At 41.9% G+C, this 12818-nt stretch overlaps 1 protein-coding gene across 1 annotated transcript in view; it reads left to right on the top strand.

The window, feature by feature from the left end:
- Nucleotides 1-12818, top strand: part of serinc3 (serine incorporator 3) — a 60401-nt gene that overhangs the window by 28324 nt on the left and 19259 nt on the right. The window contains exon 3 of the mRNA XM_084316112.1: nt 3550-3743. Within this exon, the coding sequence (XP_084172238.1) occupies nt 3550-3743 (194 nt within the window). The remainder of the gene's footprint in view (nt 1-3549; nt 3744-12818) is intronic.

The raw sequence follows: 12818 nt of genomic DNA, 5'->3' as shown, positions 1-12818 counted from the left end.
GAGTTAAGATAGTGTCTAGTGAACAGAAGGCCACGCCCCCTCAGCCTGCTGAGAGTTAAGATAGTGTCTAGTGAACAGAAGGCCACGCCCCCTCAGCCTGCTGAGAGTTAAGATAGTGTCTAGTGAACAGAAGGCCACGCCCCCTCAGCCTGCTGAGAGTTAAGATAGTGTCTAGTGAACAGAAGGCCACGCCCCCTCAGCCTGCTGAGAGTTAAGATAGTGTCTAGTGAACAGAAGGCCACGCCCCCTCAGCCTGCTGAGAGTTAAGATAGTGTCTAGTGAACAGAAGGCCACACCCCCTCAGCCTGCTGAGAGTTAAGATAGTGTCTAGTGAACAGAAGGCCACGCCCCCTCAGCCTGCTGAGAGTTAAGATAGTGTCTAGTGAACAGAAGGCCACGCCCCCTCAGCCTGCTGAGAGTTAAGATAGTGTCTAGTGAACAGAAGGCCACGCCCCCTCAGCCTGCTGAGAGTTAAGATAGTGTCTAGTGAACAGAAGGCCACGCCCCCTCAGCCTGCTGAGAGTTAAGATAGTGTCTAGTGAACAGAAGGCCACACCCCCTCAGCCTGCTGAGAGTTAAGATAGTGTCTAGTGAACAGAAGGCCACGCCCCCTCTGCCTGCTGAGAGTTAAGATAGTGTCTAGTGAACAGAAGGCCACGCCCCCTCAGCCTGCTGAGAGTTAAGATAGTGTCTAGTGAACAGAAGGCCACACCCCCTCAGCCTGCTGAGAGTTAAGATAGTGTCTAGTGAACAGAAGGCCACGCCCCCTCAGCCTGCTGAGAGTTAAGATAGTGTCTAGTGAACAGAAGGCCACGCCCCCTCAGCCTGCTGAGAGTTAAGATAGTGTCTAGTGAACAGAAGGCCACGCCCCCTCAGCCTGCTGAGAGTTAAGATAGTGTCTAGTGAACAGAAGGCCACGCCCCCTCAGCCTGCTGAGAGTTAAGATAGTGTCTAGTGAACAGAAGGCCACACCCCCTCAGCCTGCTGAGAGTTAAGATAGTGTCTAGTGAACAGAAGGCCACGCCCCCTCAGCCTGCTGAGAGTTAAGATAGTGTCTAGTGAACAGAAGGCCACGCCCCCTCAGCCTGCTGAGAGTTAAGATAGTGTCTAGTGAACAGAAGGCCACGCCCCCTCAGCCTGCTGAGAGTTAAGATAGTGTCTAGTGAACAGAAGGCCACGCCCCACTCAGCCTGCTGAGAGTTAAGATAGTGTCTAGTGAACAGAAGGCCACGCCCCCTCAGCCTGCTGAGAGTTAAGATAGTGTCTAGTGAACAGAAGGCCACGCCCCCTCAGCCTGCTGAGAGTTAAGATAGTGTCTAGTGAACAGAAGGCCACGCCCCCTCAGCCTACTGAGAGTTAAGATAGTGTCTAGTGAACAGAAGGCCACGCCCCCTCAGCCTGCTGAGAGTTAAGATAGTGTCTAGTGAACAGAAGGCCACGCCCCCTCAGCTTGCTGAGAGTTAAGATAGTGTCTAGTGAACAGAAGGCCACGCCCCCTCAGCCTGCCGAGAGTTAAGATAGTGTCTAGTGAACAGAAGGCCACGCCCCCTCAGCCTACCGAGAGTTAAGATAGTGTCTAGTGAACAGAAGGCCACGCCCCCTCAGCCTGCTGAGAGTTAAGATAGTGTCTAGTGAACAGAAGGCCACGCCCCCTCAGCCTGCTGAGAGTTAAGATAGTGTCTAGTGAACAGAAGGCCACGCCCCCTCAGCCTACTGAGAGTTAAGATAGTGTCTAGTGAACAGAAGGCCACGCCCCCTCAGCCTGCTGAGAGTTAAGATAGTGTCTAGTGAACAGAAGGCCACGCCCCCTCAGCCTGCTGAGAGTTAAGATAGTGTCTAGTGAACAGAAGGCCACACCCCCTCAGCCTGCTGAGAGTTAAGATAGTGTCTAGTGAACAGAAGGCCACGCCCCCTCAGCCTGCTGAGAGTTAAGATAGTGTCTAGTGAACAGAAGGCCACGCCCCCTCAGCCTGCTGAGAGTTAAGATAGTGTCTAGTGAACAGAAGGCCACGCCCCCTCAGCCTGCTGAGAGTTAAGATAGTGTCTAGTGAACAGAAGGCCACGCCCCTCAGCCTGCTGAGAGTTAAGATAGTGTCTAGTGAACAGAAGGCCACACCCCCTCAGCCTGCTGAGAGTTAAGATAGTGTCTAGTGAACAGAAGGCCACGCCCCCTCAGCCTGCTGAGAGTTAAGATAGTGTCTAGTGAACAGAAGGCCACGCCCCCTCAGCCTACTGAGAGTTGGATGTGCTCAGAGAGAGTGACCTAAAACACTTATAACAAATCAAATGATACATCTGAAGCTGAAAAATTACACTCCTGAAATTCCACAATAAGCAATTTATTAAAAAATGTATAAATAATAATAATCGTTCTACTGGATCTTTAAGGTAATCAATTCTGTGTCTTTGATTGATTGAAAACTTTATTAACAGATTGCAGAATGGGTACAATACAGTACGGCTCAATACACACAATTGTTTTTTTTTTATCCACTTTTTCTCCCATTTTTCTATATTTTCTCCCATCCCAATTTCGTATCATCCAATTCAACCCTCCCCTGTCACGAACGCTGTTTCTTGCCTCCCACAAGCCGGCTGCAATGTGGACTAAGTCATACATAGCACAAGTCCCCTCCGGTACTTGAGGTAACAGCAGTCGCATCTTTTCACCTGCGCAGCTCGATCTCTCAGTGGCGAGGAGTAACGCGTGGGAGGCTCACGCTGCCCCCGACACTTCCTGATTCTACTGCGCAGGCGCACCAACCGACCTGTAGGAGTCGCTGTCCACAACGCCCGATCCCCACCCATCAGTTTCCCACCCCCTAATACGGCCAATGTGTATTAGCACGGACGACCAGCTAAACTGAAAGCAAATGTGGAGCGCTGGGCTCGAACAGCCGAGCCCAGCGTCTCCAGATTTTGTGGCGAGCGCCTTGCCCACTACGCCACGTAGCCGCCCTAATACACACAATTGTTAAGGGGATGCAGACCAGGTAAAGACTTGCTGTCGTTGCTATCAGCTAGATATTTACAAGTCGCAGCAGGCTAACGTTATTTCCAGGAACAAAAGCATTAATTCAGAAAGTTACATCGTTGATGCTTGAAATGTCAGAACTTCCACGTTAACGTTTTGTTTTTAGAATGTGAGATAATCCAACAAGCGAGCTAGCCGCCTGCTGTCATTGCCAACAGCTAATGCTAGCGGACCAAGATAGTGTATTTCCGCGGACAAAAGCATTCATTCTGAAAGTTACATCGCTGATACTTGAAATGTAGCGTAGTGAAACAATATAGCAAACGTAGAAATTATATAATCATTTAAAATATGTTTGCGGGTCCAAAATTAATGCTGTTGTTTACATTGTTGTGTTGTGCATGTATCCCCTCCCTACTTCCCATTTCCCCATGTGGAATGCACCTGATTGGATAAATGGCATGCTGGTGCTCTAGTGCGACATCTAGTGGCTAAATGTTATCTACAGCGCCATTAAATCCTGATGCTTTTTGTTGTAAGGTTTACATGTTGAAATGTCTGTGACGTTGCCGTAGATTCCGGGGTTTTGTGAAGACGGCGCGGGCTCCTCCATCCCGGGTATGCAGGTCAATGTGAACTGTGAGCTCTTCGTTGGCTACAAGGCCGTGTACCGGGTCTGCTTTGGCATGAGCATGTGCTTCCTGGCGTTCGCCGTCACCATGATCAACGTCAAGAGCAGCAGAGACCCGCGTGCCGCCATCCATAACGGGTAAGCAGCATGGCGACAACTAGGCCTGCCGTCGTAGTCTGTGATACTGGTGTTACTCTGTGTTCAGGCATCCACGAGTAGTACATTACTTGCCCACCTCCCCCACCGGTGTGAAAATAAAACCCATTTAGTTAATTTTCGCATTTCAGTGCCCACTTTCATCAAATAAAAAACTCTTCATTTGTAAAATACTAAGTCTGTTATCAATACTCAGACAACATTATAAACTGAAAGTGTCTGCGCAGCACAGAGTAGCTTAGTAGTTTCACTTTCACTTCTAGAGGGGATTTAACTTCATGTGAAGGAGAGAAAGAAGGCTCTAGGCACAACACAAGGATTTGGCAATGTTTCAGATTTAAACCCCTCAAAAACAAACTTTGTGAACCTAACTTGACACTTCTATTCTATTGGAAGTGTGTCCTATAAGAACATAGTTCTTCAAATAGTATCATAAAACACATGTGATGTTAGTTACATTTACATTTAGTCATTTAGCTGACGCTTTTATCCAAAGCGACTTACAAGTTCTGTGTTCTGAAAGAGTTAAAGGAACACACCGGCACAGTCAGACAAGAGTCAGATGGGCCAGTTAGCCGGCTGCAAGCTAGCCTAGTTTAGCGCAAATGAATGGAAGCGGATACGGACCAGCTAGCCTAGCTGTTGGCCAAAAACAGCTCTCCCGGAGTTGTAAGCTAGGCTAGTGGTCCGTATCCACTTCCATTCATTTGTGCTTAGCTAGGCAAGCTTGCAGCTGGATAGCTTTCTACTGAAGGCACAGAGAGGAAATTGGTATCTACTGTATCTTCTTGTCTGACTCTGGAGAAGATGGTAAACACATTTCCCATAATGTTGGTGTGTTCCTTTAAGGTGAGACGTCGGCACCCCCTAATAGGGAAAAAAAGTACTTGAATAGATATCACTATGAAACTTTCCCAGTTTGTTATGTACATATAAACTAAGAAAAAATATATTACAAGTTTTCTGAATTCTATGTTTATATATGCAAATGAGGCACTTCTCCATTAAATATGCACATATTTGCATGTATTGCCAAGACTCGCATCACCAAAATGGATAATGCTAGATTAAAAAACTTGGTTTCATTTTGTTGATACATTCAAAACTAAACTTTGTATAGAAAGACTTTGTGGCTATGTCCTCTTATCAGCCCATACAAGACCGAAGCAGACTACAAAGAGTGACACGTTCAGCCGAACGCACAATTGGAGGGGGGCTCCCCACCCTCCAGAACATTTACAACAAGCGTTGCAAGGGCAAGGCTAAGAGAATCATTAAAGACTCCAGTCACCCGAACAACTGCCTCTTTGAACTGCTGCGGTCAGGCAAGCGATACCGGAGTCTCAAGGCGAGCACAGAAAGACTCAGAAGAAGCTTCTATCCCCAGGCCATCAGGCTGCTAAACGAACAATGAATGAACACTACACAACAACAACCACCAAACGCACATAGCACACACATCCACACGCACACACTCACTTTAAACAAACACACTGTAGCACCCACTCCACACACTTTATAGCACACACCCACTTTAAACAAACACACTGTAGCACCCACTCCCCACACTTTATATTTATTGATGAAGGATTGCACTACAACTCGTACACCTTACTGTAAATTGTACCTAAATTGTACCTCATCCCATTTCTGCTTTGCACTAGATAGTACTGTACATTAGTACACTGCATAGTATTGTATATTATATGGTAACTCAGAACATTGTACATACACAGGAAAATTCGCAGAGTCAAATTTACTCAAATTGAGTAAAATTTTACTCCCAAAAAGATAGTATTGGCTCCGACTCCAGATAGAGTGAAAATGACTCTTGTCACAGAGTTAAATCTTCAGAGTTATTTCTACTCCATTTAGTGTTAACATTTAACTCTACAAAATACCAACTTACTCCATTTAGCATAAAGTAAAAACAACTCTAACATCTATAGAGTTATTTTTCACTCAATATAGAGATATTTTAAGTTATATTTCACTCAATATAGAGTGGTATTTTAATCAATATAGAGTTATATTTTCACTCAATAGAGTTATATTTCACTCAATATAGAGATATTTTAAGTTATATTTCACTCAATATAGAGATACTTAAAGTTATATTTCACTCAATATAGAGTGGTATTTTAATCAATATAGAGTTGTAATTCCCTCAATATGGAGTTGTAGTTCACTCAATATAGAATAGATTTCACTCGATATAGAATATCATATTTCACTCAATATAGAGTGGTATTTTAATCAATATAGAGTTGTAATTCCCTCAATATGGAGTTGTAGTTCACTCAATATAGAATAGATTTCACTCGATATAGAATATCATATTTCACTCAATATAGAGTGGTATTTTAATCAATATAGAGTTGTAATTCCCTCAATATGGAGTTGTAGTTCACTCAATATAGAATAGATTTCACTCAATATAGAATATCATATTTCACTCAATATAGAATTAAATAATAATTTACTCTGGAATAATACATTTAAAATAAACGGGGGCAAAGCAGAAATCAGTATTTAACAATGCACTTTTATTTGCAACATGCAGGCATATCCTTTGGGATGCAAACAGTTTTACAACAGCGTGTGAGAATCATGACTTCAAGGGGCAATCGATAGAAAAAAAAATTAATAAAATAAGATTCATCAATATAAGCTTGTGCAATCTTTGTTTTCAGTTGCCAAGAAATTTGAAATTCCTAGTACCTTGGACTTAAAGGTCTATGATGACTTAAAACACTGAAGTCGACAAGGAGGCGTTTCAGTTGGGATGCAAACAGTTTTACAACAGCGTGTGAGAATCATGACTTCAAGGGGCAATCGATAGAAAGAAAAAAAGGTCATTAATAAAATAAGATTCATCAATAAGCTTGTGCAATCTTTGTTTTCAGTTGCCAAGAAATTTGAAATTCCTAGTACCTTGGACTTAAAGGTCTATGATGACTTAAAACACTGAAGTCGACAAGGAGGCGTTTCAGTTAAAGAAACCAGACATGGGTGTGTTGGAGATTTGTTCACCCCAAGTTGCTTATTAACATGGAGCCTAGCCTCATCCAAAATGTCACACAGGTACTGTATATGTTTGTACTTTGAAATGATCTTTGTTTCTATACGCCCAATGTAATGTAACATAGTAAAAAAAAAAAAAAAACACGTCTGAGGAAGAACTTGCTTGGTGTGGATCCTTCCTAATCTTTTTACATTACACTTGTCACAAACATTCCTCTCTTGCTAATCACACTTGGTATATGTCTACGTGATTGTTAGATTCAGTGAGCCCCTCTGCAAACAACTCCATTATATACAAAAATCACCATGACTTCAAGGCTTCATGGGGAGAGTAATCGATAGAAAAAAGGTCATAAATAAAAGACAATTACATTTTGGCCTCTGTAAAGTGACAGCAGCATCTGCACCCTTTTAAAAAGGGATAGCTCACCCAAAAAAAGAAATCTACCAATTACACACCCCATGAATCCTTGAATTCATGGAGATTTGTTTGTTTGTCGCATTCCTGAGCCAATAATTCAAGCCAGTCATCAAATTATTGGCTCAGGAATGCAACAAAAAGAAATCACCATGACTTCAATTAAGGCTTCATGGGGAGAGTAATCGATCAATTACATTTTGGCCTCTGTAAAGTGACAGCAGCATCTGTACACCCTTTTAAAAAGGGATAGCTCACCCAAAAAAAGAAATCTACCAATTACACACCCCATGAATCCTTGAATTCATGGAGATTTGTTTGTTTGTCGCATTCCTGAGCCAATAATTCAAGCCAGTCATCAAATTATTGGCTCAGGAATGCAACAAAAAGAAATCACCATGACTTAAATTAAGGCTTCATGGGGAGAGTAATCGATCAATTACATTTTGGCCTCTGTAAAGTGACAGCAGCATCTGTACACCCTTTTAAAAAGGGATAGCTCACCCAAAAAAAGAAATCTACCAATTACACACCCCATGAATCCTTGAATTCATGGAGATTTGTTTGTTTGTCGCATTCCTGAGCCAATAATTCAAGCCAGTCATCAAATTATTGGCTCAGGAATGCAACAAAAAGAAATCACCATGACTTCAATTAAGGCTTCATGGGGAGAGTAATCGATCAATTACATTTTGGCCTCTGTAAAGTGACAGCAGCATCTGTACACCCTTTTAAAAAGGGATAGCTCACCCAAAAAAAGAAATCTACCAATTACACACCCCATGAATCCTTGAATTCATGGAGATTTGTTTGTTTGTCGCATTCCTGAGCCAATAATTCAAGCCAGTCATCAAATTATTGGCTCAGGAATGCAACAAAAAGAAATCACCATGACTTCAATTAAGGCTTCATGGGGAGAGTAATCGATCAATTACATTTTGGCCTCTATATAAAGTGACAGCAGCATCTGTTCACCCCAAAGAAATAAAAGAAAACTAATAGTGTTCATCCCCAGTGCAATAGTTCAAGAGCTTAGTGATTTTCTCTTTTCCTTTTTTAAATCACAGGAAACAGTATGGAACAATAAATGAGCTTGAATCGTCATCACTGTATGACATCTGTATATCGAATGCTTTGTAAAACAAAAGCTCTTTGACATCAACTACATGAGGTCCATCTGTAGTACACACAACTTTAAATGCATAAAAATGGTCATCCAGAGACACGGTTTGTAGTGCAAATGTAAACAACAGTAACCTCTCATCTTTAAGAACAACACGGTGGATTTTGTGAAAAACTGGAACCTCACTAAGAACTTTAAGGCAAACAACTAAACCTGGACGATACATATTTCCATGGTGTTTGGCCCATCTAACATTTAACACCTTGGTGTCACTTGGTACCTGAAAAGTCTCCGCTATCTCACAGCCTCTGTCCATCACATTTAATGCTACCATTTTACTTGGACCAAGCACCAGTCTGTTGGGATCAAATGTCTGCCAATTGTATGCTACTTGACTTTGGTGTTTCTTTGCCAACGTTTTAGTTATATTTTTGAAGCTTTTTAGTTGTTTTTTAAAGAAATTATGCTTCGCTTCATAGCGCATGCACCAGACATGCAAAAGTGGTCCAATTTTACGAATACATGTAGGATAGTGCACCATAAAATGATGCTTTGGTAGTAGCCTCCTGTTGGGAAACAAATGCTTGAATAACCCGTGGTGCTCTGCAATCAAGTGTTTTAAATAAATAGTAATGCCAGTTGATAACCTGGGAGAAAATACAATATCTGCTATTTGAAGCAACAGCAGAAGCAAATACCAGTGTTGATCATTTGGACAAACCAAGTCTCCAAAGATAAGTGGTAGATTGCGAAGTAAACACCAAGATTGGATTGCATTTAACCCCAAGTCATTTGAGGTCTCTACTAACTTCAATGCAGGTGGCTTGTTGTTTTGTTCCAGGTAACCATAGTTAAAGCTCTTAATTCTCAAGTCTATTTCCTTTGATGTTGTGTAGTTTTTAATCAAGTGTAGTATTAGCAGTTTCATTTCATATTGTGCCACGCCCTCCAAGATATCATGCATAATATCGACAGAGAAATTGTCACATGTATTGAAGTACTGCAAGGAATTTAGAATGCAAGAACGTTTAACTCCCATTATACAACGGCATGCAAATTTCTCGATTCTGATTGGCCATTCACACGTCTTTATTGGCAACAATCCACGGTCCTGGGCTCAGGACCCGCCCACAACCAAATCACATAACCCTCCCCGGCTCACTCCGGGAGAAAACAGGATCGCGGACAACAAATGGTTATGTTGAAAGCACCATAACGACTAAATATGAAGCGATTCTGTCAAGGGGAATGTGTTAGTATTTTAAACAATGTTGGATGATGTAATTGATGGGTCTTGACTCAATCTAGAACAAAAGAAAAATCGCGGATTGATTGATAGATTAATTGATTGATTTAAATTTCTTCCTTCCTACTTTCCGACTGCAGCGTTCTCTCTCACACTGTCCGACGCTGGCGTACCCACAAACACACACATACACACACACACACACACACACACACATACACACACACACGCACACACACACTGTGACACACACACACACACACACACACACACACGCACACACACACACACACACACACTCCTGTCTGCAACAGCGGGGGAGTCAGACTGAGAGAGAAGCAGCGCTGTTTTAAGTGAGCATGGTCTATTGAATTGATTGATTGGTTGATTGCTAATTTTATTACTGTACCCCTGGTTTCCAACTGGTTAAGTTTAGGCTAAAAGAAATAAATAAAAAAATAGGGCGAAGAAAACGTTTTTTTCCTATAGGGCAAAGAAAACGTTTTAATACATTTTCAATCAATCATTCCAATAATACACAGTTGGATGTGTTAGTTGGTTGGATGCACTTCAAGCTGCTTCCACATGAGGCAACTTCTCTCAATCATTCCAATAATACACAGTTGGATGTGTTAGTTTGGTTGGATGCACTTCAAGCTGCTTCCACATGGAGTTGTGGGAACTACTTTTTCTGGCGGATGGTTTTTTCAATAAATCTTCGATTAATGTGTGTTTATTGTATAGAAATAAGGTTGGATGAATCTGGCAGTTGTATAAAAGCTTTACACCACGTGCAGTCGTGATTTGTGACCAATAAACCATGCCTAGGGGGGTCTAACGACCCTCGGCTGCGCCTCGGGCCTAACAACCACCCCTAGGCATGGTTTATTGGTCACAAACCACTCCTGCGTGTGATGTAATGCTTAATCACATAGGGAAGACCAATAGTAGTCTCCATTGTGTGGCAGTGTTCTGCATGAAGTGCTCGAGTTCGCATAACTATCTTGGGTGAATCTTCTTTGAATTCCGTCTGAAAGTCCTCTTTCTCAGCAAGACAAAAGCGGCAACAATATCTGGCACTGAATGATTCTACGAAACCAAACAAACCGTGAATACCAAGGTTGTCACCTGTAACTTGGACAATAGTTCCATACACTGGCTGATCATACAATGGGACCTTAATTCCATCCTTCTCCAGTATTTTAATATCTTCCACAAGTGGAGCAAGTATTTTAGAAAAGCCATGTGTTTTAATGTCTTGGGCATGGAATAAAGCGACCAAATGAATATTAAGCAGAATTGAGTTGTACTTTGGAGAAAAATTACGCAAGGTGAAATAGATTGCTCCTAATTTATGTATTCCCTTTTTACTCCCCAACGGATTCACGCATTCAAAATCATCATAGAAAAGCTGCACCTGAATTGCATGCTTCTGTTTTGAAAATAGAGGATGACTCTTGAAATACTCTCCATCACACAAGTCATTAAGAAGATCTTCTCTTAAACTGGAATCACTCTGCATCATCTCTTTTATATTAGGGTGTTTGTAAATAAAGTCTAATGTTTTCAAAATTGGGATATAAACACATTTATCAGTAACAACAGCCTGATCATAAGTTCCAGTAGTCCGATTGCGCAGGGTATCAAATCTTGTACCAAGGACATATTCAACTGGGTCTACCCTTCCCCACTTCTCTGTAAAATATTGCCTTCTCTTAGTTTCAGAATTTAAGATACAAAAGGGATTTTCAATTTCTTCATAACACTGATCAATTTTACACTCAACCTCACTTTTGATAGGTTCCTGTAAAGATAGACACTGCTTCACATATTGTTTTGCTTGATTATGGATATCATCAACAATCACTTCCATTGAAGTTACCAAAGAGTTGATTATTGTTTCACCTACACCTGCCACTTTAAGTTCAGCTACTGTTGCAGCACAGCTGTCTACAAGACTATTATTAAGAAGGACTGGAAGGACTGGGTCAGAAGGGGCACTGCCTGATGGAAATTCATCAACATAACTTTCAGCTAAATGTTCAGCTGTAGAGCGGCCTTCACCAGGATCATCACATGGTTGATGACGTGCTTTAAGATGCTTTCGAAACCCAGAAAAAGTGCAAAAGACATGTAAACAACCAGGCTGACCACATTTAAGACGAAGTGTCCTTCCTGAACAAAGTCAGTGGATCAACCTTAAGTGCCTCATCAGTGAATTGGCATTTGCCTGAGAGTTTTTGCAAATGAAACACAACATCTTATCAAAAAACACTGGAGCATCAGAGGCCTCAAGATAAAATATCTTCTCAGTATCAAAAGTCTGTGCAGCATCAGAGGCCTCAAGATAAAATATCTTCTCAGTATCAAAAGTCTGTGCAGCATCAGAGGCCCGAGATAAAATATCCTCTCAGTATAAAAAAGAAATCAGTGCAGCATCCGAGCCCTCATCTCTTTAACCCTGGGGTTGACATTAGTGGTAGCAGCATCGATCTTGTAAATGGCGGTTTGCAAGAAGTTGTACATATTGGCCAGATCCCGGTTGTATGAGGTACCAAAGACAAAATGAGCTTTGAAAAGCTCATCAAAAGAGGCAAGAGAGTCTGGTGACTTACAAGGGATTGCATGTTTGTCAATCACAATGAAGTACTTGTGAATCACACTCCTCTGGGTCCCCACAGCAAGCAGATAGGGTTGAAGGCTCTCCGTGATGCTGTCCAAATGCCCCTGGATACTGGTCCCAGTCTGTGACAAGAGAACTTCATTAGTCTTGCTATTAAAATTAGTCACGGTTTGCAAACCGTGGTCTTTGCATGATTTCAATCATGCAGGTCAATATCAGGGATGCACGATAATTATCAGGCCGATATCAGCAATTATGACGTCATCCCGATAAAAGTATTGATAGCTCTGATAATAAAAAAAATATATATATTTTTTTTACTTTTTTCTTTTCATGTCAACATTCACACGCACTATATATGCTTATTTAGGATTTGACTTGATTCAACAACAAAGCAGTCGGGGCAAAGGCAAGCCAAAAACGGTCGAAAATGTGGTTATTTGAAGTTTGGATTTTTTTCTTCTCACAACTGAGGTAGGTAGATTACATTTTTAGAGACTAAAGTACCGAAAAAGGTACCGTTGGGTACCGGTATCGATTCACAGGTACCGGTACCGTATCGGTTCAAATGTGAACAGCATCCCTACTGACAAAGCACAATACCTGTTGGTTTTTAGTTGTTC

Source organism: Notolepis coatsorum, assembly GCF_963971535.1.
Source record: "Notolepis coatsorum genome assembly, chromosome: 6".
NCBI classification, from domain to species: domain Eukaryota; kingdom Metazoa; phylum Chordata; class Actinopteri; order Aulopiformes; family Paralepididae; genus Notolepis; species Notolepis coatsorum.
The sequence above is the reverse complement of the archived record's forward strand: the minus strand, read 5'-3'. Positions and strand labels throughout refer to the sequence as shown.